The 26161-nt window shown below is 52.2% G+C and overlaps 2 protein-coding genes across 4 annotated transcripts in view; one reads left to right on the forward strand and one right to left on the reverse strand.

Moving 5' to 3' along the window:
* Nucleotides 1–40: 40 nt before the first annotated feature.
* On the reverse strand, nt 41–25075 carry UPF1 (UPF1 RNA helicase and ATPase). 2 transcript variants are annotated; one of them, XM_054650269.2, is made up of 24 exons: nt 24507–25075; nt 18153–18295; nt 16899–16988; nt 16155–16322; nt 15161–15341; nt 14543–14704; nt 13866–13950; nt 13624–13722; nt 13314–13422; nt 12357–12516; nt 12134–12252; nt 11723–11887; nt 11436–11550; nt 11002–11145; nt 9598–9811; nt 8384–8501; nt 7240–7396; nt 6040–6182; nt 5230–5404; nt 4523–4604; nt 3548–3709; nt 3241–3458; nt 2780–2902; nt 41–2361 (listed from the first exon to the last, which is right to left on the reverse strand). In XM_054650269.2, exons 1-23 carry the CDS (start codon nt 24729–24731, stop codon nt 2783–2785), a joined length of 3354 nt encoding a protein of 1117 aa, XP_054506244.1. In that variant the 5' UTR covers nt 24732–25075; the 3' UTR covers nt 41–2361; nt 2780–2782. The 2 variants fall into 2 exon arrangements, with proteins under 2 accessions (XP_054506244.1, XP_054506243.1); XM_054650268.2 differs by having other exon boundaries at nt 13314–13431.
* The window catches only part of COMP (cartilage oligomeric matrix protein), a 42025-nt gene continuing 40415 nt past the window's right edge, over nt 24552–26161 (forward strand). For both annotated transcript variants that reach the window (XM_077191487.1, XM_077191488.1), the window contains exon 1: nt 24552–24690. The gene's annotated coding sequence lies outside the window, so the exon portion shown is untranslated. The remainder of the gene's footprint in view (nt 24691–26161) is intronic.

Genomic DNA, 26161 nt, shown 5'->3' on the forward strand with positions numbered 1-26161 from the left:
CCTCATTGAAACTTAGGGGCCACCTTGAATGCAAGAGCTGTTTATTCTTTTTTTTTTTTATTGATGACAAACAGGTTTTAAAACAAAACTGAGACAAAAAAAATTAATTAATTAAAAAAAAAAAGAAAAGAGTTTTAACACCGTGCTAGCACTGATGTCTGGATTTGTAAAACTCAAAAAGAGTTTGAACTGCTACAAAGGAAAAAACCAGCACGAAGCAGAGGCAAGCATTCCCAGCAGTGAAATAAAGGGTGAGGGGAGAGCTGGGGCTACAATACTCATGGAAAGCTTTGCACAGAGGGGTTCAGCTTAAACCTACCCGAAAATCTACGCCACTACGCTGCCTACCAAGGAAAAAAAAATTAAAAAAGCCCTTCGGCAATGTTAATAAATAAAACAAGTCCATCTCACGAGGAAGGAAGGTGGCCTGTGTCTCCATTCTTTCACTGTTTTAGAATCTAAACTCTGGAGGCTTTGGATGAGAAAAGAATGGGTTTGTGAGTTGAGATTTTTGTGGTTTTTGCAGTTTCTGCAGCTCCCCCCGGGCTGGGGGAGCGAATCCCTCCCGGGCTGGGGGTGCTCCACACCAGGGCTGCTCTGGGGCCAGTCCAGCAAATCCAGGGCAGGGATCTGCAGGAAGGACAGGAAGGGAAGGGTTCCCCCTCCCCGGTACAAAAGGGGCTCTGAGCTGTTTGTTTAAGTACATTCAGATGAGAGGTATTTTGAGTTTCCCCCCCAAAAAAGGACTAGAAACACTTGGAGCCCTTTGAGTGTAAAGCTTAACTCAGGCTGAGAAGAGCCAGGCTCTGCTCAATCTCTGCTGCTGCCCAGCTGGGAGGTAGAGGCTCCTCTGATTCAGGACCTGCTAAGAACGGGGCTGGAGGAATCAATTCTCTCTGTGCTGCTCCTAAAAGAGCTTCTGGCAGAAATGAAAAGCTCCCAAGTGTTCCAGACATGGCTACACCTCAGAGCCTGGATGGCTTCTCCTCCCAGCCCTGCTCCCAGCTGGGCTCAGAGCTCTGCTCCACAGAGCAAAGCTTGAACAAACTTTCTTCCCCCTGAAATTCCCTTCAGCTCCTCACTCTGTCCTCTCCTGCCTCCACCGCCCCAAAGCCTGACCCATTCTCCCAAATTAAACCCAGCTCTGTCTCTCAGAGGCCACCACCTTCCACCACCTGCCTGCTTTGTCCGTGTGTCCGTCCTGCTCCTGCAGTGGTGCGGAGCCTTCCCTTCCACCCAAAATAATCCCCAATTTCCACTGCTCCTCCCCAGGGCTGTGGGGACCAAAGCAGGCCTGGCTGCACCTTCCCTCCAGGGCCGAAGGGCACAGGAACCCGTCCCCTTTCAAGCATAAAGTTCATCTTACAGAAAGGCTGTTTTTCACAGAGTAGAGTCCAGACAGTTGCCAATTAAAGCATACAGAAAACACTTTGAAACCCTCCTGCTCGAGCACGCAGGCTCCTCTCACTCTAAACCTATCCCATGTAGGAAGAAGAGGCTGATTGCTGCAACTTGAAATCACACTGAAAGTTCTCAAGGATGGTGCTCTAATTTTTGTTTGAAACATTTTTTTTGGTTTTTTTTAAGGTTTTTTTTTTTTTGTAATATAAGCTTCTCAGAACAAGGATCTAAATCTCCCAGGTCCACCACTAAGAATTCAGAGACAAAACTTCTTAAAAAATTCAGTGCTCTTTTTGAAAGAATCTCTTTAAAACCACCTCGTTCAGAATGTGGGCGACACGATGACAACAAATTTCAGAGCCAGTGTTGGACAACAAAACCTGCACCTCAGAGTTGAGCAGAGCTGGATTTCTGCTTGGCTGGCTCTCACCTAGGCAGGGACTTTCTCTCTCTTTGCTTCCCCCCCTTCTCTCAGATACGCTGCTTCTAAAATGTAAACAGTTCCTGCTAAAATGTTTTCAGTACCCTCAGCAAACGAGCCCAACTCTGAGGTGAGGGTTTTCCTCTCCCCATCTGCTCTGAAAGGTTCATAATGCCCTGCTCGCCAAGAGAAGTATGGAATGAAGTGAAACCTGCTTTGTTAAGGCCCTTCTCCGGAGCTGGGGGGACTCAGCTGAGCACTCTGCTGGGTGAGTTCCTTCCTCAGGCTCTCTCTCCTCTCTCCGGCTCCGTGGCTCAGTGAGCTCCAGCAGTGGCTCTCTCCTCTCTCGCGCGCTCCTCTCTCTCTCTTTTCTCTCCTCTCCGTTGGTTGGTTTCTTTCTCTCTCCTGTTGCTCTCACACAGTGGTGCTTCAGTTTTAGCAGTGGAAAACAGGTATCCATTTTATTTTATTTTTTTTATTACCCAGAATAAAATGCTGATGAACTAAGCTCCACACAAGCTTAGCTCTTCTTCCTCAACCTGGGGGCAGACGGAGAGCTCAGTTAGGGGAGTCCTGCTCACCCAGTCAGGCTTAAACCGGGGAGGGGACACTTAAACCAGGGAGGGGACAGCTTAAACCAGGGGGAGGGGACAGCTTAAACCAGGGGGAGGGGACAGCTTAAACCAGGGGGAGGGGATAGTTAAGTAAGGGAGGGGACAGTATAAATTAGAGGAGGGAACAGTTGAAATCAGGGGATGGGGACAGTTGAAATCAGGGGATGGGGACAGTTGAAATCAGGGTAAAGGACAGTTTGGCTCAGGGGATGGGGACAGTTTGGCTCAGGGGAGGGGACAGTTTGGCTCAGGGGATGGGGACAGTTTGGCTCAGGGGATGGGGACAGTTTGGCTCAGGGGATGGGGACAGTTTGGCTCAGGGGAGAGGCAGAGGGGTGCTTACACTCTAATACTGTGACAGTCCCGTCACTCCACCATGTTGATAAGCTCGTTCCCCCTGGTAAGTTGAGTCCTGTGACAGCGCCACGTCAATCTGGGATTTAAACTCATCACCAAGGTAACTGTCCTGCAAGGGGAGAGGTGAGGGAAGCCTCAACATCAGTGTCCAGCTCAAGTGCAAGGCAGAGCCAGGCTGATCATAAAGCTGAGAGCGTTTGGGTTTTTAAAATCTGCTCTTTTTGGTGCAGAATTTCCCCAATTTCCCCAAATTAAGGGGGTTTTGAGCTGTGTATCAGCTGAAGCAACATTTCCCTTCCATGCCCCCATCAGTGCAGCTGTGAACGCTGCAGCTGAGTCACTGAGAGCAGTTTCAGTTTCGTTTCCCTCAGCAGGGAGGAGGTGCAGGCACAGATCACCAACACAACCCCCAGGAAAGGCTCCTGCTATCCCCAAATCCTCACTCACCTGGGATAATTCCGGCTGGGAGAGCCCAGGCTGACTCATCTGTGAGGGCTGGCTCATGGAGATGTAGCCCTGGGTCAGGGGGCCCTGCGAGAAGGGCTGGGACACCACGTCCTGGCTGGCCTGGCTGTTGGGCAGGTTGGACTGGCTGGTGCCAGGAATCCCAAAGCGATTCTTCTGCCGCCCGCCACGGCCCGCCTTCCCTTTGGGAGCCCCACGGCCTGGAAAAGACCCAGGCAGGCAGCAGTGAGAACCTGAGGGGCACCAACGCCTCTGCTGGGGAGTCTGAGCCCTGCCAGGGCTCCTTTACCTGCAGCGGGGCCGTTGGCCTGGCCGAAGTAGCCCGGGGGGGGCATGGGGGGCATGACGAGGTTGAAGGGGATGGGAATGTTCATGGCAGTGACGTGGCTGGGGCCTGCACTGATCATCCCAATCTGGTCGTGGGTCTGGAAGTACATGTTGGATGGACGGCCTGGGGAAGGAGAGCACAGGGGCTCAGGGATTCTGCTGCTGCAGGAGCCATCCCCAGCTCCCCCTGCCCGAGGAGCAGCGGCTCTGCCTCTGCCTCGCTGCTGATTCCACACCTGGGACTGCACAAATCCACCCAACACAGGCTCATCCCACAGCTCCTCCCACAGCACCACCCGAGATCCCTGAAATGCTGCTCACACTCCTTTTCCCCTCACTTTGCACCTGCTCTGCACATGCCAGGCTGGGATTCTATTTACAGAGAGCAAAATCCAGGCTCAAGACTTTCAGCACTCAAACTCATGCCAAATATTTTCAGTTGTTAAATTAAATCTCAAACATTTCAGCCTCAAACTCATCCTGAACATTTTCAGTTGTTAAATTAAATCCTGAACATGTTCAGTCCTCAATTTCATCCTAAGCATCTTCAGTCCTTAAATTCATCCACAGCATTTTCAGCCTCAAATTCATCCCAGACACTTCAGTCTCCAATTCACCCCAAATATTTCAGCCTCAACTTCATCCCAAACATTTTCAGCCCTCAAATTTATCCCAAACGTTTTCAGTCCTTAAATTCATTCCATTTTCAGCCCTTAAACCCATCCCAAACATTTTCAGTCTTCAAATTCCATCAATTCCAGTTCTTAAATTCCATTTCTGTGGTTTGGAGTTTAAATCTTTAACAAATTCAAAATCTGCACAAGTTTAAAAGCTTTTAAGAAGCTTCAAAGTTTGAAGTGTGTAAGATGTGACCCCTCAGGGGCTGGTTAGGGGGAAAAGAAACCCCTAAAAAGGGAACTTGGGGCATTTCCTTTACCTTGGCTGCTGCGGTCGTAGACAGAGCCAGGGATGATGGCCTCGCGTGCATCGTACATGGCAGTGGTCATGAAACGGGCGCCCTGCAGGGATTTTGGCAATTAGCATTCATCCTCCTGCTTTTCCCCCAGAAAACCTTGCACTGCAACCTCAGTGGAAGCTATTTTGGGTAAAAATCCATAAAACTCCACAGATGGCACAAATGTTGTGGAAATTAATTCTAACGCATAGAAAACCTTCAATTATTATTTCAGCCACATCCTGACCACCAAAAGTAAGATTTTCCAGCAGCCTGTCCCAAGCTGTGAGACATTTGATGAGTTTTCAGTCTATTCTGAGGCCCTGGCAATTCCCTTGCTCCACTCAGTGTCCTGTGGTGGCTGCCAAGCTCCCCCAATAATAATTTGTATAAAATTTGCAGCTTGAGGGTTAAAAGCGAGTTTGCCCTTTCTACACAAACCAGTTCCTTCATTTCATTCACCTCAAGTTTTATCCCAATAAAATCCTGCAATTAAGGAGAAATGATGAAGTTTGCTCAGCCCAGGGACAGCAGCAGCCGCTTCCCCCTGCAGTCACGCTGCACCAAAAGGCAGCAAAAATGGAAACCCGTGGGGGTGTGAGGCTGTGTGGGCGGCTCATTCCACCCATTGAGCATTAATTAAGGCATCAGGGGCTAATTGGCTGCTGTCAGGAGCCCGGGTCACTCACAGGGTTGATGGTGTTGACGAGCTTGCGGGGTTTGCTGAACTGCATCAGGCTCTCGCGCAGGTTGTTCAGGGGCCCCTCCACCAGCACCTTCTGCTCCTTGTAGTAATTCAGGAGGTGATTCCAGAGGGGCTGCTTGGACAGGGCCTTGGGGTTCCCCACAATGATCACCCCGTACCTGTGGACACAGAGGGTTTGTGAAAAGGACGATGAGCAGAGCAGCCCCTGGGCTCTCCTCTCTGGGGGCTGCAGGAGGAGCCTGATGCAGCTGGAGCTGCTCACAGCAGCCACTCCAGATGTGCCTCAACACCTGGAAGGAGCCTGCAGCAGGCAGCTCCTCCTCCAGGCTCGCCCTGAGTCCCAGCAAACCCCCAGTGCTGGTTCTGGGGCTTGGGGACAGCAGGAAAGGCAAGGAGCACCTGAGGTGCTGGGCTCCACCTCAGCCTCTCTGGAATCAAAGGCATCACAAAGAGCCAAGTGGGCACAAATGGTTGCTGGAAGTGATAAAGGATGAAGGTGAAGATGAAGGGATGGGACCTGTGCTGAAAATGGGAAGGACACGGTGACTTCCCAAATGGTGGCAGGGGCTGAGATGAGCACATAAAAATGGCACAGAATGGTTTGGGTTGCAGGGACCTTAAATCTCACCCAGTGCCACCCCTGCCACGGCAGGGACACCTCCCCAGCTGCTCTGGGAACTGCAGCCCAACCCCTCCCACCCTCAGAGGGAACAATTCCTCCCCAGTATCAGCCCAAGGCTGCCCTCACTGCCTTGCCCTGCCCCTGCACCCCTCCATGCCCTGTTTGCCTCACCTGGCTCTGGTCAGGGCCACGTTCAGCCTCCTGGGGTCGTTGAGGAAGCCGATGCCCTGGTGCTCGTTGGCCCTCACACAGGACAGGATGATGAAATCCTTCTCCCTGCCCTGGAAGGCGTCCACACTGGCAATTTCCACTTCCTGCAGCACAGGAAAACACCTCAGGCACGGAAGCAAAACAGCTCTGCCACCAGCAGGCACTGCCAAAGGGCCTGGCCAGCACTGAGCCCTCCATCAGCTGAGAAAAATGTTGTTTTTGGAGGGAGGAGTGATTTGGTAATTCCTCTGGGCACTGAGCAGCTGCCCCAGAAGGGAACAGGGAGTCTCAGCTCAGGAGAAATTCCTTTCATGTTCAGCTTTATGGTTCTGCTGTTTCCCCAAAACTGTGCAAAGCAGCTCTTTGCTTGAAGACATTGCCAAAAAGTTCTGACTGTTCCAAAATGTTGGAGGATGAAACATCCAAATTAGCCCTGAGAAACCTCAGTGAGAGGGACACATCATTCCTGGCACGGGGAAAAATATTTCCACCAAGTTTCCCTGCAGTGAAAACACTGCTCAAGTTCTCAATCTTGCAAAACAAGATCATATTAAACACAGAACTGTCCTGTTTGTAGCAGCTCATTTTTCTGTTTGGTGGAGGAGTTCCACTGGTGGCAGGACGTGTTCCCAAGCACATCAATCGTGTGGGCACCAGGGTTTATTTGCTTGGTTTCCTGCACGTCCCCTGGCACGCAGGGCTGCTGAGGGCACAAGGTTTTCCACAGGGACATCTCCCTTCTGTGTCTCCCAGGGTTTGTTACGACCTCTTTCCACACAGATTTCAGCAGGGCTTCCTGCTCTCCCTGTTCCCACTGGTACCTCCTACCTCTTCTCCTTGATTTTAACCAAAACCAACTCAAAAACTCAAAAACCGACTGACATTAACCAAAAACAACTCAAAAACTCAAAAACTGATCGACATTAACCAAAACCAACTCAAAAACTGATCGACATTAACCAAAACCAACTCAAAAACTGATCGACATTAACCAAAACCAACTCAAAAACTGACCGACATTAACCAAAACCAACTCAAAAACTGATCGACATTAACCAAAACCAACTCAAAAACCCCACAGACTGGGCCTGAAGATGGACTAGACATAAGAAACCAGGGAGAATTCCCAGGCAGGGCCTCCTGGGCTGCGTGCAGCCGTACCTGGTAGAGCTTGGTGTGCAGGGAGCCGCTGAACTGCATGTACTGCACCAGGTAGGAGCGCTGGCCCTCGTAGGGGGTGATGATGCCGATCTGGTCAGGCTTGGCCCCTGCCTTCAGCAGCTTGGTGGTGATCTTCTCCACGTTGGCAGCCTCGGTCCTGCAGAGGCACAGAGGGGCAGCCCAGCAGGGCTCAGTTTTTAGCAAGGTAATGGGGTTTAAAGGCTCCCACGTGAGGGTGCTTCAATGGAAAGATCAATTTTGCTCGAGCACTGCAATTAATTCAGCTCCAGCTCCTCACTCTGGACATGCACAGAGGAATTTGGGCCAAAACCAACATCCCAAAGGCCTCAGAACCACACAGGTTTCACCTCCACCTCTCCTCAGCACTGCACAACAAACAGCAAAACCTCAATTCCAAATGGGATTTCTTGCTGGAGTTAAATGTACACGTGGAACTTTTACAATCATTCCAAACATCCCCCAGATCCTTCAGCTGCTTTATCTTAAAGCTTTAAATATAGAATGTTTTGGATGTCAATGCCCCCTATCAGCCAGGCATTGTGCTGGTTGTTTGTGCACAATCTGCTCCACTGTATCCAGTCTTGCACATGCTGCTCAGGAAACAGGCTGACATTAAAAATATCTCAGCTGATATTTTGTTCACAACTTGGGCTGGTTTCCCTGCCAGGCACGTGAACAACCATGACCCAAGAGGAGCAGATTTTACATTTATTTGTTGAAAAAGAAGGTTGAATGTGCAGAAAAAAGAGACAGGAGAAAAAAAAAGTGCATTTCCATCCCTTTTGAAGTAAATCTGAGATTCAGGATTCTGCTTGAGGAGTTACTGGAATTCAAAATGTGACTTGATCAGCAATTCCTGCTGGCCCAAATTCACCCACATCAGGCATTTTATCATGGCCTGTTCCCTCTTCACCAGTGAGGTGAACTCCTCCACACAGCAACCCCAGCCCTGAGCTGCTCCCTCCTGGTTTGCTGTGAGAGGAGCCCAGGCAAAAACAGCTCTGAAGAGCAGCTGGGGCTGCAAGCCCTGGGGGAGGCCCTCATTACACCCCAGGTGAGGATTTGCCCACCAGGAGCCAGCAGCCCTGCCCAGGGGCAGCTCAGGTGCCAGAGCTGAGCTCACCTGTTCAGGTAGGAGGTGCCTGAGCTGGCGATCTCCTCCTGGCCCTGGGTCACGTAGAAGAACATGGGCTTGTCAGGCTGGGGCCACTGGAAATCAAAGCCTTTCTTCACCCTGTCAGCTGAGGAGCACAGCAACAGGAGCAGAACAAATCAGCAACACCACTCGGCAATTTCCATATCAAAGAGCCTCAGAATGAAGCGTGATGCAAAATTTTATTAAAAAACCAACCCCAGATGAGAGAATGCCTGCTTTGATCCCTGCTCAAGATTTGCAGCTCTCCCCAAAGGCTCAGAAACCTTTAGTGTCACTCTCTTTTCAGGTGATCATTTTCATATAAAACCTTATTCACTCTCCAGAGTGTTCCAACAGCACCAACACCTTCCAGGCCATGGAAACAGAAACGAGCAGGGCTGAGCCTAAATGGACAGGGCTGACCCTAAATGAACAGGGCTGAGCCCAAATGAACAGGGCTGAGCCCAAAATGAACAGGGCTGAGCCCAAAATGAACAGGGCTGAGCCCAAATGGACAGGGCTGACCCCAAATGGACAGGGCTGACCCTAAAATGAACAGGGTTGAGCCCAAATGAACAGGGCTGAGCCCAAATGAACAGGGCTAACCCCAAATGAACAGGGCTAACCCCAAATTGAACAGCACTAACCCCAAATTGAACAGCACTAACCCCAAATGAACAGCACTAACCCCAAATGAACAGCACTAACCCCAAATGAACAGGGCTATCACCAATTGAACAGCACTAACCCCAAATGAACAGGACCAACCCCAAATGAACAGCACTAACCCCAAATGAACAGGGCTATCACCAATTGAACAGCACTAACCCCAAATGAACAGGACCAACCCCAAATGAACAGCACTAACCCCAAATTGAACAGCACTAACCCCAAATGAACAGGGCTAACCCCAAATGGACAGGGCTGACCCCAAATGAACAGGGCTAACCCTAAAATGAACAGCACTAACCCCAAATGAACAGGACCGACCCCAAATGAACAGGACTAACCCCAAATGAACAGGACCAACCCCAAATGAACAGGACTGACCCCAAATGTACAGCACTGACCCCAAATGAACAGGACCAACCCCAAATGAAGTCAGCCAGGTTGATGTGATGCAAGGGGGAACACTGGGGTGCCTACCCTGGGCGTGAGGCTGCCCAGTGCTGCTCCCCCAGTGCTGCCCAGGCCCCCCTTACCTGCAGTGACCCCGTTCTGCAGGGAGCCCTCGTAGAAGATGTTGGAGGGGAAGGCGCTGAGCGCGGGGTGCATGCGGTACTGCACCTGCAGCCGGATGGGCCGGATGCCCAGCACCACCAGCCTCTCAAAGAGCGACTGCGACAGCCCGGCCTTGGCTGCCTTCTTGCACATCACCACAGGGCCCAGCTGGCAGTGGTCTCCCACCAGGATCAGCTGTGGGGAGAGAGCGGGGACAGCTCAGGTTGGCTGCTGGAGGTTGTTTGGGATAACAGAAATATCCTACAGGAGAATACAGGACTGTGATTTGGGATGGGAGGATCTCAGAAATATCCTACAGGAGAATGGAGGACTGTGATTTGGGATGGGAGGATCTCAGAAATATCCTACAGGAGAATGCAGGACTGTGATTTGGGGTGGGAGGATCTCAGAAATATCCTATAGGAGAATGCAGGACTGTGGTTTGGGGTGGGAGGATCTTAAATCCCACCCCGTGCCACCCCCGGGGCATCTCCCACCACCCCAGGCGGCTCCAGCCTGGCCTTGGGCACTCCCAGGATCCATTCCCTCCCCACCCTCCCAGCCAGGAATCCCTTCCCAATATCCCACCCAAATCTCCCTTTTCCCAGTTTAAATCCATTCCCAGTGTCCTGTCCCTCCATCCCTTGTCCCCAGTCCCTGCCCAGCTCTCCTGGAGCCCCTTCAGGCCCTGCAAGGGGCCCTAAGATCTCCCTGGAACTTCTCTTTCCCAACCTGGCCTTGGACAATCCCAGGGACGAGGCAGCCACAGCTTCTCTGGGAATTCCATCCCACCCCCTCCCTCCCAGAAACAATTTCCCCTAAATATAAAACCCAAACCCACTCTCTGTCAGTTCAAACCATTCCCTGACATATTAGGAATTAATCATTCCAACTTGTGATAGGCTTCAGCTCTCCCCAAAGGCTCAGAAACCTTTAGTGTCACTCTCTTTTCAGGTGATCATTTTCATATAAAACCTTATTCACTCTCCAGAGTGTTCCAACAGCACCAACACCTTCCAGGCCATGGAAACAGAAACGAGCAGGGCTGAGCCCAAATGAACAGGGCTGAGCCCAAATGAACAGGGCTGAGCCCAAATGAACAGGGCTGAGCCCAAAATGAACAGGGCTGAGCCCAAAATGAACAGGGCTGAGCCCAAAATGAACAGGGCTGAGCCCAAAATGAACAGGGCTGAGCCCAAAATGAACAGGGCTGAGCCCAAATTGAACAGGGCTGAGCCCAAATGAACAGAGCTGAGCCCAAATGAAGTCAGGTAAGTTTATGTTCTAGAAAAGGAAGAATGCTGTGCCTGCACTGGGAATGTGGCTGCTCAGTGCTGCTTCCTGCTGTGTTCCCAGACCCTTTGCAGGGGAAGCCAGGGCTTTACCTGCTTTGCCCCCAGCACCACGGGCACCATGCACTCGGGCTCGGTGGCCTGCGTGCTCTCGTCGATGAGGATGGAGCGGAACTGCATCTTGGCCAGCCTGGGGTCCCCAGCTCCCACACACGTGCAGCAGATGACATCAGCGTTCTGGGACAGCCAGGGAGCAGCATTAGCAGGGCAGGGGGGCACGAGCAGGGGGGCAGCACTGGGATGGAGGCAGCCCCAGGGATTTGGAGTAGTGACCATGGGGATTTGGGGGGCACAGCCCCAGGAATTTGGGGGGGACAGCCCCAGGGATTTGGGGCAGTGGCCATGGGGATTTGGGGGGGACAGCCCCAGGGATTTGGGGGGTACAGCCCCAGGGATTTGGGGCAGTGACCATGGGGATTTGGGGGAAACAGCCCCAGGGATTTGGGGGATCAGCCCCAGGCCCTCACCATGAGCAGCTCCCGCTCCGCCGTGCGCTTCAGAGCCCGGTAACGCTTCTCATCAGCAGAGGAAAGTTCTCCAGTCTCATCCTTGAGCTGCTGCAGCTTCTGAAGCTCTGGCATGCTGAAAAACAACCCAGGAATTTTGCTTTACAGCCCAATCAAATTTGTAGGATTGCAGTGAAAGCAATTTGTAACTAAAACAAAATAAACCCATCAAGCAAACAGCAGTGACAATGCCCCTCAGCTGTGCCCAGCACGAACCCCAAAAATGGAAGTTTTCCCTCAGTGCTCACCTGTCCATGTTCCTGATCTGGTTGTGCAGGGCCAGGAAGGACACGGGGGAGTCGATGGCCTCGCGGCTCTTGGCACACAGGCGAACCACCTTGAGGCCAGTCTGGTGGATCTTCTCTGTCAGCTGATCCACGGCGATGTTGCTGGGGGCACACACCAGCACAGGCCTGGCAAAATCAGCCAACAATCAGCCAACAATCTCAATAAACTGCAATTTCTTTCCACTGCACTTGCAATACAATGTAAGTAGTAACACATCCCCTAACAATATGCAGGGGAAGGGTATTTTGTGCAACGAGCCCAAGTCCCCCCACTCAGTACAGTCCAATGACACAAATTATGTTTGCTTTTAAAATCAAGGTGATTCTTTGCATGAATCCAGCTCACACAAAGGCTCAGGGAGCAGCTCTCACCCGTTGCCCTGCCTGGCCAGGTGATACACGATGGTGGCTGATGTCACTGTCTTCCCAGTGCCAGGGGGACCCTGGATAAGGCTCAGAGGACGCTGCAGGACGGTCTTGACAGCATAAACCTAAAAAAAATGAGATTTATTGTTATTTAACATTCCCAACAGTGTTTCACCTTTATTTATAAATCCTTTCTGTCAGGCTGGGCAGTGAGAGGAGATGAGGTTACCTGAGAGTGGTTGAGATCAGGGAGTCCCTGGGCTGTGAAGCGTTTTGGCAGCTGGCATTTGATGATGACATCTTCCACCTCGTGGCCCAGCAGTTTGTGGTAAATGTACCCAGACACCGAGGTCTCGTCCACTGCAAATGTCTTCAGAGCACTCTGCATCCTGAAATGAAGGAAAAGCAGGAAAATGATTCCTAAAGATCAGTGTGAGGCACCCCCAGTGTCCTACAGCAGGTGTCAGACACAAACGGGAAAGAGAACAGCCAACACGTATTAACAGAATTAAACACAGAATTAACAGAATTAAAATCACACAAATTACACTCTGAGAGCACACATTTTGTTTTTTCCCCACATGAACATTACAAGGTATTCCCAGAAAATGTGGAGGGGAGCACCAGCTTTGGTGACAGAATCTGGGACAGTAATTTCAGGTGCAAGAACCTGTGACAGGAATTTAGGTGCAAGATTTAAAGAAAATGTGCAGCCACAATGAATAAAATAAGAGGATCAGAGGAGATAATAGTAATAGGATATATTACTAATAGGAAATTCTAATAATAGGATAAGAAGCCAACTCCTGTCTTACCAAACACAGACTTGGCTGAAGCCTGTGGCCTCCACAGCCAAATTTTGATATTTTAACAGTTTAAAGCGATTTCAGGAAGCTCAACTATAAAATTGTTTTTCTTCTTCTGTTTCAAGTATTATTAAACATAAGGTAAATTCCTCCCTTTGATGTGTTTGCAACAAACCTTCAAGATGAGACCAACTGGCCATTTTGTGCCATTAATTCCATTTCTGAACCAGGCACCAGGTGCTCACCACACACTCAGATCTCTGCTGGCTGCTGCCAAACCAACACCAATTTCTTGGTTGAAAACCACTGAGCCAAGGCAAAGAACAAAACTGCAGTGAGTGCATGCAGTGCCTGCCAGGCTGGGGCTGCTGCCTCCATACCTGTCAAAGGAAGTGGATTTCCACACAAAATCCACCTGGAAGTTGTGGGTGACCTCCACGGGAGCTCCCACGCTGCTCCTCAGCTCGATGGCGATCTCATCACCATAATCTGTAGAACCTCGTTAAGTAGTAATTTCGAGCAAAAATTTGAATTTTATTCTCCCCAATTTTGGTGATTTTCTTCAGCAGACCCCCACCCCCTCCCACCCCGAGTTTTTAATTAGCAGAAATTACTTTTGGAGATAATTACTGGCTTGTTACCGACCCCAGCCTGGCCAGCCCTGCGGAGGGCTCCCCAAGTAAAGGATACTATCAGGAACTTTGATCACGTGCCCAATTCCTTTCCAGAGGGGGGCCAGGTCTCCCTTGTACCTCAGGCAGATCTCATCTCCCTGCATGAGGCGCATGTCTGCAAAGGAAGGGGGGAAAAGCTCTGAACAGCCACAGAAACCTTCCAGAGCCTCCCCAGGCCAGCCCTCAGAGGGCTCTGAAGGCTGCTGTTACTCAAAGGGACAAAAACCCCTGACAAAGAGACTGCCCAGGTGTCCTTACCTGAATCAGTCTTTGGCAAAGTGAAATAAGCAATTCTCTTCTTGTTCAAGCCCAGGTCCCACCTGACTGTGATGTTATCTTGGGTCTGAGGGTAACAAAAAGAGCAGCTATTATTTTCCTGAAGAATTGTTTGCCAACCACCACAGTGCTGTGCTTCAAAACAGAGCAGAAATGACAAAACTGCCTGTTCCAATGTCACAAAAATCTGTGTCCATTGCTGTGGCTGAGTTCACAGCACCTGCAGAAGGTGAATTCTGCTCTGAGAGCTAATGGTGAGAAACAAAGCCCTGCTCAGCAGCTGTGCAATTCTCCCCCTCCTCAAACACCCATGAAATGTTTCCAGGAGCTCTCAGAACTCCCATTTCCCTGCCAGGGAACTGCAGCTTCTGAGGGTAGCAAACAGCTGCACCTCTGGGACAGAAGGTGGTTTTGGAAAGGAAAACTTGAACACAGCAAAGGTGAGAAGTTCCCAAGTGTTTCAAGCTCTTAAAACTGTGAGGATTCTCCTCTCCCTGCTCTCACAGCACCATCACTGCTGATATCCCAGTGCTGCTACACCACAGCAATTCTAACATTTATTTAATTTATTTATTGCACTCAAGGTTTTGTGCTGTGATTCCATCTTTGACCCCTGGACTGTCAGGAGCCCCTCAAAAAGCAAATCTCACACGTTTTACCTGAGATTCCTTCAGTTTCTTGTCATAATCTGCCTCAAGCTTGACCAGAGGACCAAATATATTTTGGTATTGATAAGCATCTTCATATCTAAGCAGGACATGCTGGGGTTCCTCATCAACACCTGGTTTTTCCAAGTCCTCAAGGGTTGCAGATGGATTTTCCTAGAAATAAAAGCAGAGATGTTTTGTTTCACAGTGGGAAGTGTAAAAATTGACAGCAGGACTGGTAAAATTGTGTTTTACTGACACAGGGAGTGCTATCAAGGTGGAACTACCCTTAAGGCTACACCAGGGCATTACAAATTGTATTAAACCCGGTTTAAAATTTAAAGGAGGCACGAAAAACCTCTCAAAAGCCCCAGAACTGATTGAGAAACAATTCCCTGCTCTGCTGGGCCCCACTTAAAGCAGAACTATTTGGAAGTCCTGATATGAGCAAGGGAAGTTGGTTTTCAGCTTGGTGAAGCTTTCAACAGTTCCCCGAGTCCTCTGAGCACTGTGGCACTGCAGGATTTACACCTTGGGTGATTTCTGCCCTCCAGAGCCCCTGAAACTCTTGTCCTCCCTTGAGAACAGCCTCAGCCCTGGTGGGACAAGCCCCTCAGGCCCAGGCTGTACCTTCCAGAGCTCCTCCAGTTTGTTGATCTGCTGGGCCGTGATCTGGCGGGCGCGGAGCTGCTCCTGCTCCGAGGGGATCTTCACCAGCCACGAGAGGAAGCAGCGGTCCTGGATCAGGGGCTGCCACTGTGAGCTGTCCCAGTTGATGTCCTTCAGGCTGCTCTGGCTGGCACAGGGCTGCCTGCAGGGCCAAACACAGCCAGGAGCTGAGACATTGCAACAGTGAGGGACAGTCTGGTGTGGAGGGGGAAAGCTGGGCTGTGTGCGCCTGAAACCGCTCAAAAACCAGGGGAAATCCAAGCAAAACAACCCCAGTCTGCTGGGAAAACTCATTTCTCAGTTCTCCTTTCAGTATTGTGACAAGTGTTGCTTGGGTGTTCCCAGGGCTGAAAATGGACTTAAAATATTTAACATGACACCTTTGGAGGTGGCCATTGTCCATGAGGGCTGTGCACACTCAGACCAGAAAAGGAGGTTATTTCCCAAACAGAACTTCCTCCACAGAAATTCAATTTCTACCAGCAAACACACAGTGACAGCACCCAATTAAAACACTCACAATTATAAATTTTCAGTTCTGACTTAGCCTGTCAGAGCAATTTCTGATTTATTGTGGCCTCAAATGACTCTGAGCTGAGAGAAAAACACCCTGAGTGAGAGTCACTGTTCCATGGCTCCAGAGTCACTTCCTGAACAGAACTGTGCCTCTTGCAAAGCTCAAAACAGAGGGAAAAACACCTTTCTTCCATTAAGGAATGCAGAATTTCTTCCATTAAGGAATGCAGAATTCAGGAAAAAAACACTTTTCTACAGCACCAAGATGTTTGCCCACAGAACACAACAGAGCTCCCTTTGCTGCATTATCCACCTGCAGCCCTGAATTCTGTGCAACCACCCGAAGGGAAAAGGGTGGCAAACCAGGAAATCCAATGTATTTTGGGCTAAAATGCAAGCAAGGGCTGCTGTTTATCAAAGCAGCAGAGGCGAGGCTGACCTGCAGAGCAGAACCACCACGGAGTCGGCCTTGGCTGGGATGAAGCCCAGCAGGAAGACGTTGCGGCAGCCGCAGTTGTAGCACTCCAGGACCGTCTCTCCCAGGGGCCCGTCCTTGTGCAGGGTCACCTCCTTGCACTTGGCTCTCACCAGGTGGTTCACAATGTGGCTGCAAGGGACACAGGTCACAGCTCAGGTTACAGCTCAGACTGACAGCAGCTTCACACCACAAACACCTGTGGTAGCAATGAGCAACAAACACACAAATCTGTTTGTCACGGCACACAGTGGGAGGATGTGGCTCTGCCCATCCATGCAGGGAACATCTCTCAGTGCAGGGGTGCCCAGATGAGAAAGAAAAATGGGTACAGAGTTCAAAGGAGAAGAAATGGGTACAGAGTTCAAAGGAGAAGAAATGGGTACTGAGTTGTGCCTGGGTCTTTCCACCCATGCAGGGAACATCTCTCAGTGCAGGGCTGCTCTGAGAGTGAAAGAAGAGGCAATGGGTACAAAGTTGTGTCTGGCTCTTTCCATCCATGCAGGGAACATTTCTCAGTGCAGGGGTGCCCAGATGAGAAAGAAGAAATGGGTACAGAGTTAAAAGGAGAAGCAATGGGTACTGAGTTGTGTCTGGCTCTTTCCATCCATGCAGGGAACATTTCTCAGTGCAGGGCTGCTCTGAGAGTGAAAAGAAGAGGCAATGGGTACAAAGTTGACGTTTTTGTTTCCTGGTTCCATCCCTTACCTGCCAGAGGTGTTCCCACGGCCGTTGCAGAACCATTTCTTGCTGGTGTTGCAGTAAACCACACAGGCAGGGTCGTGGATCCCACAGTAGCTGCAGTTGCAAAGGGAAAGGCAGCAAGAGATTGGTTATTGCTGAGAGGAAAACCCAAACCCAAACTCTAACTGGATTTACAGGGCACAGAAACAAGGGGAAGTGGAAACTGGGGAACATCAGTGCTGGGACAAGCACCAAACAGGAGCCAAATTCCTGCTGTGGGTCATAAATATTTAACTATTTAATTAATATTGTAATATTATTTAATTCTCAATATTTAAAATTCTCAATATTCAATATTCTCATCACTGGGGTGGCTGAGCCTGGGATTTATCCCCCAGGGAGCTCTGAGCTGGCCAGAAGTGGAGGTGGCAGCTCCAAATCTGTCCAGGAGCAGCACAGCTCTGGGAGCTGTTCCCCAATCTGCTCAGAAGCACACAGGGAGCTGTTCCCAATCTGCCCAGGAGCCCCAGGAGCACACAGGGAGCTGTTCCCAATCTGCCCAGGAGCCCCAGCACAGCTCTGGGAGCTGTTCCCCAAACCTGCCCAGGAGCCCCAGCACAGCTCTGGGAGCTGTTCCCAATCTGCCCAGGAGCCCCAGCACAGCTCTGGGAGCTGTTCCCAAACCTGCCCAGGAGCCCCAGGAGCACACAGGGAGCTGTTCCCAAACCTGCCCAGGAGCCCCAGCACAGCTGTGGGAGCTGTTCCCAATCTGCCCAGGAGCCCCAGCACAGCTCTGGGAGCTGTTCCCAAACCTGCTCAGGAGCCCCAGCACAGCTGTGGGAGCTGTTCCCAAACCTGCCCAGGAGCCCCAGCACAGCTGTGGGAGCTGTTCCCAAACCTGCCCAGGAGCCCCAGCACAGCTCTGGGAGCTGTTCCCAATCTGCCCAGGAGCCCCAGGAGCACACAGGGAGCTGTTCCCCAATCTGCCCAGGAGCTCCAGGAGCAGCACAGCTCTGGGAGCTGTTCCCCAATCTGCCCAGGAGCCCCAGCACAGCTCTGGGAGCTGTTCCCAAACCTGCTCAGGAGCCCCAGCACAGCTCTGGGAGCTGTTCCCAAACCTGCCCAGGAGCCCCAGGAGCACACAGGGAGCTGTTCCCAAACCTGCTCAGGAGCCCCAGCACAGCTGTGGGAGCTGTTCCCCACTCTGCCCAGGAGCCCCAGCACAGCTCTGGGAGCTGTTCCCAGTCCCCTGGGCCCGGTGCCCCCTGGCAGCCCCACCTGCAGGCGTGCACAGGCAGGTCCTTGGTGTAGTAGGTGTCCTCCTCATCCTCCTCGAAGTTGAGCTCTGCCAGGAGCTGGCTGGTCTTGGCCACGTTCTCATCCACAGCTCCATTCTGCAGGATCCCATCAGGACCATTCACCTGTGTTGGGGTGCACACCCAAAATGAGCCCCAGAATCTTGGGTGGCACTGAAACTCCCCCAGAGCATTAAATCCACACCCATTACACAGGGATGCCCATTACCAGGACCTGCTCCATTCCTACCAGGATTATTTCAACTCCAAGTGATAAATTGGAATAAAGTTTCCAGGAGGAGGTTGCTTTCCTGCAGATTGTATTTTTCCATACAATCCCACAATCAATACCTGCTCCATCACCTCCTGTTTCACAGGATTATCTGAACTCCAACTGATAAGCAGGAAAACAGGGAGATTGCTTTTCTGCAGTCACATTTTTCCACAGCCTTACATAACAAAATTCCATTTCAACCATTCCAGCAGCTGTTTTCTCACCCTTATTTATTCCAGGGATCCACCAGGGAACAGGAATTTCCTAATCCTGTGCCCACCATGGACTGCCAGAACCACGGAATTCTGCAACATTTGGTGCTGTCTCAGCAACTTTCTCCTGACCAAAGGAACTCCATTTTTGGGCACCTTTAGCACCAGGAGGTGTGGATGTCACGCTGGGACTTTGGCATGGCCACTGCAGCTGCTGCCCCTTGGGCCTCCCAGGTATCCTGGTTCAATCTCTCCAGCCCTGAGGGGCTTTAGCACCTCAATACTGAGCTGGGAAAGACCCCAACATTTGGTTTATTCTCTGCATTCTTTAGCCAAGCTGCCACCAAAAGCTGAACAGGGATAAACTTATCTTAATCCATGTTAATTTTGAGTGGAAAATGTGGGAAAGGGGCCACCAAAGTGACTGGAATATTCCCAACACATCTGAGGGAGGGCTGGGGTCATTTCCCTATCAAAGGGATAATTAACACCCCCCAATGTTTGTAAAGTTAAGATTTATTTATAAATTCTAACCAGCCAAACAGGACAAAAATCACTCAAGGCCTTTGTCTCTGAATACAGTATTTGCACAACTTAGATTTAATGCAGTTTCTCTGGGAGGTGCAACTTCATTCTGACAGAAAGCTGAGAACACAAAACCTTTTGTAAAGGGCATCACAAAATAAATTAAAAAGTTGCCCTCTTCAAGCTGTAATGAAGCAAACTCAGCTTATTCCTCATTTAGAGAGATTCACATTAAAAATTTAACAGCCAATTGCAAGAGTTAAAGTCCAAAGCCAACTTCCCACTTGCCCTGAGCCATCAGGGCTGCCCTCAAAGCCACCAGCTCCGTTTCCAGCCCTGCAAATGAAATGAGGAGCATTTCAATAAAATACAAGAAATAAATAAATGGGCTGGCTTTTATTGGTGCTATCTCCAAGCTCTGCCTTTTAATAGGAACAATCAGCCCAAAGGAACTGAAAGTGCAAAAGGGAAGATGGAAAAAGGAATCAAACCCCACAGAAGGAGCAGCAGCAGCAGCACAAGCCCGTGAGTGGGGTGAGGAGAAATCCCATCAGCACACAAATATCCACCTCAAATCTCCATTGCTGCAAATATCTACCTCAAATCTCCACTGCTGCAAACATCCACCTCAAATCTCCATTGCTGCAAAATCCACCTCAAATCTCCATTGCTGCAAATATCCACCTCAAATCTCCATTGCTGCAAACATCCACCTCAAATCTCCATTGCTGCAAATATCCACCTCAAATCTCCATTGCTGCAAACATCCACCTCAAATCTGCATTTCCAATTGACAGAGCCATTTCAGAGCAGATAAACAAGGCCTGATCTGGCCCAGGTGGGATTCCAAAGCCTGGAGTTGATCTGAACTCCTTCCCAGCATTTCTACCCCACAATGTGTTATTTTAAGGTTGGTTGATTTTAATGCACTTTTTTGGGTGCTCCCAAAAACCTGTCCTGCTGTTTTTAAAAGAAAGCAGCAAAGTTTGGGCTCAGTTTGGGAGTTTTCAAGGCAGAAGTGGCAGGGCAGGAGCGGCTGTGCTGTCCCAGCCCTCGGGGAGGCAGCAGTGATGTCACCCGAGCTGGGAGGTGCAGCCCCAGCCCTTGGCAGCCCTGCAGGAGGAAGTGATTGCTGCAAAGCCTCCTGTGATGTCAGCCCTGCATTACAAACCTGGCACGGGCAGCCCTGGTGGCAGGGGGGCCACTGCTCTGCTCCAGAGAATGTTGGCTGCAGCTCCTGGCACGGCGAGTTTGGCAGCTCCGGCCCCGAGTGCCACAGAACTACTCCCAAAAACTGCCGGGCCTGCCCTGCTCCTGTGCCAGCCTCAACCCTCCCTGGGACACAGAGCAGGCTGGACAGAGCTGAGGGACACAAACCAGCGGGGACAGGGAGCTGGGGCTGCTCCGCCCCTGAGAACGGCCCGCGATGGCCTGGAGATGGCCTGGAGGGGGCTTGGAGCAGCCTGGGACAGTGGGAGCTGTCCCTGGGATTGGGGTGGGATTGGGGTGAGATGGGATTAGGATGGGACTGGGATGGGATTGGGGTGGGATTGGGGTGGGATTGGGGTGGGACTGAAGGCCCGTCCACCCAGGCTGGCAGTGCCTGGTCCCATGGAGCACAAGGTGGTGCTCACCAGGACTGCAGCCCCTGAGGGATCCGGGAGAGCTGCAGAGGGACTGGGGACCAGGGCTGGAGGGACAGACAGGACACAGGGAGTGGCTCCCAGTGCCAGAGGGGCAGGGCTGGGATGTTGGGAATCAGGGATTGTTCCCTGTGGGATTCAAGGCCAGCCTGCAGGAGGGAAGAAGCTCCAGGGACACCTTGCAGAGCCTAAAGGGGCTCCAGGAGAGCTGGAAAGGGATTGGGGACAAGGACTGGAATCCCAACACAGGGCATGGATTTAAACTGGGAAAAGGGAGATTTGGGTGGGATATTGGGCAGAATTCCTGGCTGGGATGGAATTCCCAGAGCAGCTGTGACCAGCCCTGGGTCCCTGGCAGTGCCCCAGGCCAGGCTGGACGGGTTTGGAGCACCCTGGCACAGAGGGAGGGAGGTGTCCCTGCCTCTGGGACTTCCAGGGTTGGAGTTTTCCATCCCAAATCCAACCAGGACTGTGGGATCCCAGATCAGGGTAGCAGAACAGCCCCAGCCCAGGTGAGCACACCTGCTCCTCCTCACCCAGCTCTGCTTTCAGTGCTGCATTCAGGCTGCACCAAGAACTGCAGCTGCCCTTGCACTCCTGCAGGATTCGTGCTAGCACCGTCCTGCAGCTGGACCCCAGCCCAGGCCATCCCCAAAGCCCACGTTTGTGGGGCTGGCTGGCAAAGGCAGCAGCAGCTGCTGTTTGTGCGTTCCCCAGGGCTCTGCCCCCAGGGATCCCCAGGGAGGGGCATCTGCTCTCCCTTTCCCGAGGAGGAAGTTGGGAAAGCCTCGCCCCTGGGAGGGAGCGGCGCTTCCAGATGGGACCTGAGCAACAAGGACTCGTCTGGCCCGGACAAAACAGCCTTTGTTAGCCCTGCAAATTAAACCCAGCCTGCCTAGGCCACCGCGCCGGCCTAGGAGCTGAGCTCACCCACACCGAGGGAGCAGCAGGGGAAAGGGAGGAAAGGGAGGAAAGGGAGGCAGGAGCGAGAACTGCAGAGAGCCCCGGGCTGCTTTGGGGTGGGGAGGGACCCTAAAGGGCTGCTTTGGGGTGGGGAGGGACCCTAAAGCCCTTGGACACTGCAGGGATGGTTTGGGGTTCCAGGGACCCTAAAGCACCCCCATGATCCCGGGATGCTCCTTGGACACTGCAGGGATGGTTTGGAGTTCTGGGGTACCCCCTGTGATCCCGGGGTGCTCCTTGGACACTGCAGAGAATCCAGGGATGGTTTGGGGTGGGAAGGGACCCTAAAGCCCATCTGGGGCACCCCCATGATCCCAGGGTGCTCCTTGGACACTGCAGAGAACCCCGGGGTGCTTTGATTCCTTTTGGGGTGGGAAGGGACCCTAAAGCCCCTTGGACACTGCAGGGATGGTTTGGGGTTCCAGGGTACCCCGTGTGATCCCGGGGTGCTCCTTGGACACTGCAGGGATCCAGGGATGGTTTGGGGTTCCAGGGTACCCCCTGTGATCCCGGGGTGCTCCTTGGACACTGCAGGGATCCAGGGGCAGCCACAGCTGCTCTGAGGATTTTAAATTCCTCTTAAAACACTTCAGAAAATCGATTCTTGTGTTTAATTAATTCTAGGAAACAATGGAAATAGAATTTTCTGTAGAAAATGTTTGGGCTCTACTCCTACTTTTGGCAATTGACTATTAACCAATTGTAACGCTATTAAACTGTTAATTAAATATATTGGGAAAGGGCATTCTTTTATACTAAATACATCAAATTTTCCTAAAACATGAGGTGCCCTGCATTGCTCAACTCATCTTTTTAAAAAGACCCCAGAAACAGCAGAGCAGAAGATTCCACCCTCAATATTCCTCAGCTCCAAATAAAATTTTTAATTTAATTAGCTGTAATTATAATTACAGGGCTAATATTTCATTAAGCAAAACCTGATTAATTGGTGAAGTCATTAATTAAGATGCCAAAAAGAACAACAAACTTCGATTATCTGGGGAGGGCAGCAAAAATTTTGCCCAGAACCTTTTAAAAAACCCCAGATTTTGTGATTTTATCAGCCCTGAGCCCATTGAGAGGGGCAGGTCTGAGCAGGTCCCGGGCTTTGCTTTATTCCACTCCACCTCTGAGAGTCCCTCCCCAAAAATGACATTTCCAACGTCAGAACGAGCACCAGGATGACCACAAAAGTTTGCAGAAACTCAAAACCACCCTGATTTTTTAAAAACTCAACATAAAATCCTTTTCTTTTAGCCAGGAGACAAAACCAGTACCTGAAGGTGCTCTCCAGAGCTTTTATTATTTTTTTTTTACTTTGACTTCAAAGGTTTTCCAAACGTGTTTAGACAAATAAAAAAAGGCCAATTAATAATCCTCTTGTCTGGACTTTCAGCTTATGAGGCTGATTTTGGGGTGGTTTTTCTTCTCCTTGGCCACAAATTCCCTGCTGGGAGCTCTGGAGTGATCACAACCCATTAAAGGTTTGAAATTAAATGTGATTAACATTCTCTTTTCATGTATAGTCACAGAGATTTTACTGCTGCTAGGAAAGAATCCTGATCTCTCGAGGGCCAAACTGGATCAATTCTACCAAATGCAAAAGGTGCAAACGAACAGAAAATAACAGCTCTGAGCTCTCTGACTGACAAACACAGCGACCCGAGCACATCCCTGCTGTCACCGAGCACTTTCGGGCATAAAAATGGATTTAATTGTGCTGGGATAACCCCAGGAGAGGAGAAACCTTCCCTCAGTGCTGCCCTGCACACCTGTGGAGCTGCCGTGCTCCCTGCTCCCCTCACAGACACAGCTGGGGCAGCTTCTGCCAGTAAAGGGACAAAAACCAGGTCCAGGAGGGTTGGCTGGGGATAAAACCTCACCTGCAGCTCTCACCTCCTGTCTAAACTCATCCCTTGACACGTGGGTGATGTACAAGCGTTTCACGGTTAATAATGGGATTTCTGCGAGGAACCTGAATATTGCATGATCTTTGAGCTGCACAAAAGTGTGGCTGTTTTAAAAATACCGGAGAGTTCTTTGGTGTTTTTGTTGTTTACTACGGGCACACTGAGATTGTTATCTTCATTTGCAGCACTTCTTGGGAGCTGTAATCCCAATTCCTGCCCTGCCTACGAGCTGTGAATTGCTAAATAAACACAACTTCATTCTCTTTTAGGTACCAGCCATCAACTGTAATAATAAAAAAACCCCAAACTAAAACCTGTTTTTAAGCCACGAGGAAGCAGAGCTCAGAACCTGTCTCAGGCCTAGCCCTGCCACACAACCGCCAAACAAACCAGCCCAACAACCGTGCAGCAAAGAAAGTGGAAACTGAAATAAAAAATTAACATTCACAGCAATAACAAGAAGAAATTAACGCGTATTTTAGCGAGGGGAAGTAAAAAACCCGAATTTCCTCAGCGCCCAACTTCCGATAAGCAAACACCCCCCTAACCCCGCGTTTGTTTTAAGGAGAAAGAACCCGAACTGACACCCAGGCTCGGTGGGTTTTCCTCCTCCCTGTCGCAACGACACAACTATCGCGACTGGGCCAGCCGGCCGCGAGTTTCCTCCCCGAACAACCCGCTCCGATTCCGCCTCCCGGGGCTCCTCCACACGCGGCTCCCGCTCCCCGCCCGCCCCGGCGGGGCCCGAGCGCCCAACCCCGCCCGCCCCTTCCGGAGCCCCCGCTCCGGGCCGCCCCCCGGCCCCCTCACCTGCGCTTCCAGCGGGCCCGGAGCTCCCTGTCCCGCGCCGGGGGGCCCCTGGCCCTGGGCCGGCCCCGCCTGGCCGGGCCCGGGCGGGGTCTGGGTCTGGCTGGGGAGGGTGAAGTCGGTGAACTCGAACTCGGAGCCCTGCGTGTCGGCGCCGAGCAGCTCGGCCTCCTCGGTGTCCAGGAAGGTGAGGGTCTGCGAGCTGGGGCCGTACGCCTCCACGCTCATGGCGGCGGCGTTTCCTCAGGCCGGGAGCCTTCGTTCTCCCCCCCCCCCCCAGCCCGGGCCTCCCCCTCAGCGAGCCCGGGCGGCCGCGCTACGCGAGCGGCGGGATCCGCCGCGCGCACCAGGCCGCGCGCCCCCCCCACACACAAAAACGAACCCGCGGCCGCCGCCGCCGCGCTCGGGCCGCTCCGCCGGGCGGCCCCGGAGCCAACGGGCGGGAGAAGGGAGAGGAGCGGGGCCGCGTCCGTGTGTCCGGCCGGGTCCGAGCGTCCGTCCGGCCGCCGCGCGCCAGGCCCGTGAGCGGTGACGCGGAGCGCGCGCGGGGGACGCGCCGACGGCAGCGCGCGCGCGCGGGAGGGGGTGGGGGGGGTGACGCACACGCAGCACGTACGGGGGGGGGGGGGGGGGGGGGGAGAGCACGGCGCGGCCGCCGGGGGGCGCGCTGCCCTCATGGGGAAGGGCGGGGCTTGGCTCTGAGTGACGGGTGCGGCAGCCAATGGGTTGGTGAGATGAGGGAGGGGGAGTGCGCGCCCCGCCCGCTCAGTGCAAACGGGGGAAGGGGACGGGGTTTGGTTCTGAGTGATGGGTGTGGCGGCCAATGGGCCATCGAGATGAGGGTTAAAAGGGGGCTGGGGCGTGTCCAGAGCCGCCTGGCATGGGGGAGTGCTCTCCCACACTCACGCGGGAGGGGCGGGTTTGAGTCTGAGTGACAGGCGTAGCAGCCAATGAGAGCGAGAGGGCGGGAGTGCGCGCTCCACCCACCATCGCCCACGTTGGCGGGAGGGGCTTAGGTCTAAGTGACGGCCCTGACAGCCAATGGGTTCTTGAGATTCTGTGTGGGCTGTGCCTGGCTCTGAGTGACGGCTGTGGCAGCCAATGGGACACCGAGATGAGGGGCGGGGGCTGTGGAGGCTGAGGTGGTGGAGGGGTCACTGAGGGGGATGTGGTGGCGGTGGGCATTTGTGAGCGGCTGAGGTGTAGAGAGGTCACTCTGAGGTGGCACTGGACACTTGTGAGGGGCTGAGGTCCTGGACAGGTCACTCTGAGGGGCTGAGGTCCTGGACAGGTCACTCTGAGAGAGATGTGGTGGCACTGGACCCTCGTGAGGGGATGTGGTCCTAGACAGGTCACTCTGAGGGGAGATGTGGTGGCGCTGGACCCTCGTGAGGGGAAGGGCTGAGGTGGGTGACCCTGTGGTGACAATGGGGTCACTGTGCCCACCTGAGCTGCCAGCTCTGCCTGTTCCCTTGGAACTGAGCCCCTGTTGGGGGTTAAGTGGGAATTAAGGATCGAGAATTGCAGGAATTCCTGCTCCAGCTGTAATTCCAGTCACACCTGTAGCCCTGAGTGAAAGCTGAGCTGCTTTGGGCCTGCTGGACTGGGGATTCTCTGAGGTCAGAGAAGGGAGCACCACATTTCTACCTTTAAATACA

The sequence above is a fragment of the Agelaius phoeniceus genome, chromosome 29 (assembly GCF_051311805.1).
Source record: "Agelaius phoeniceus isolate bAgePho1 chromosome 29, bAgePho1.hap1, whole genome shotgun sequence".
Classification (NCBI taxonomy): Eukaryota; Metazoa; Chordata; class Aves; order Passeriformes; family Icteridae; genus Agelaius; species Agelaius phoeniceus.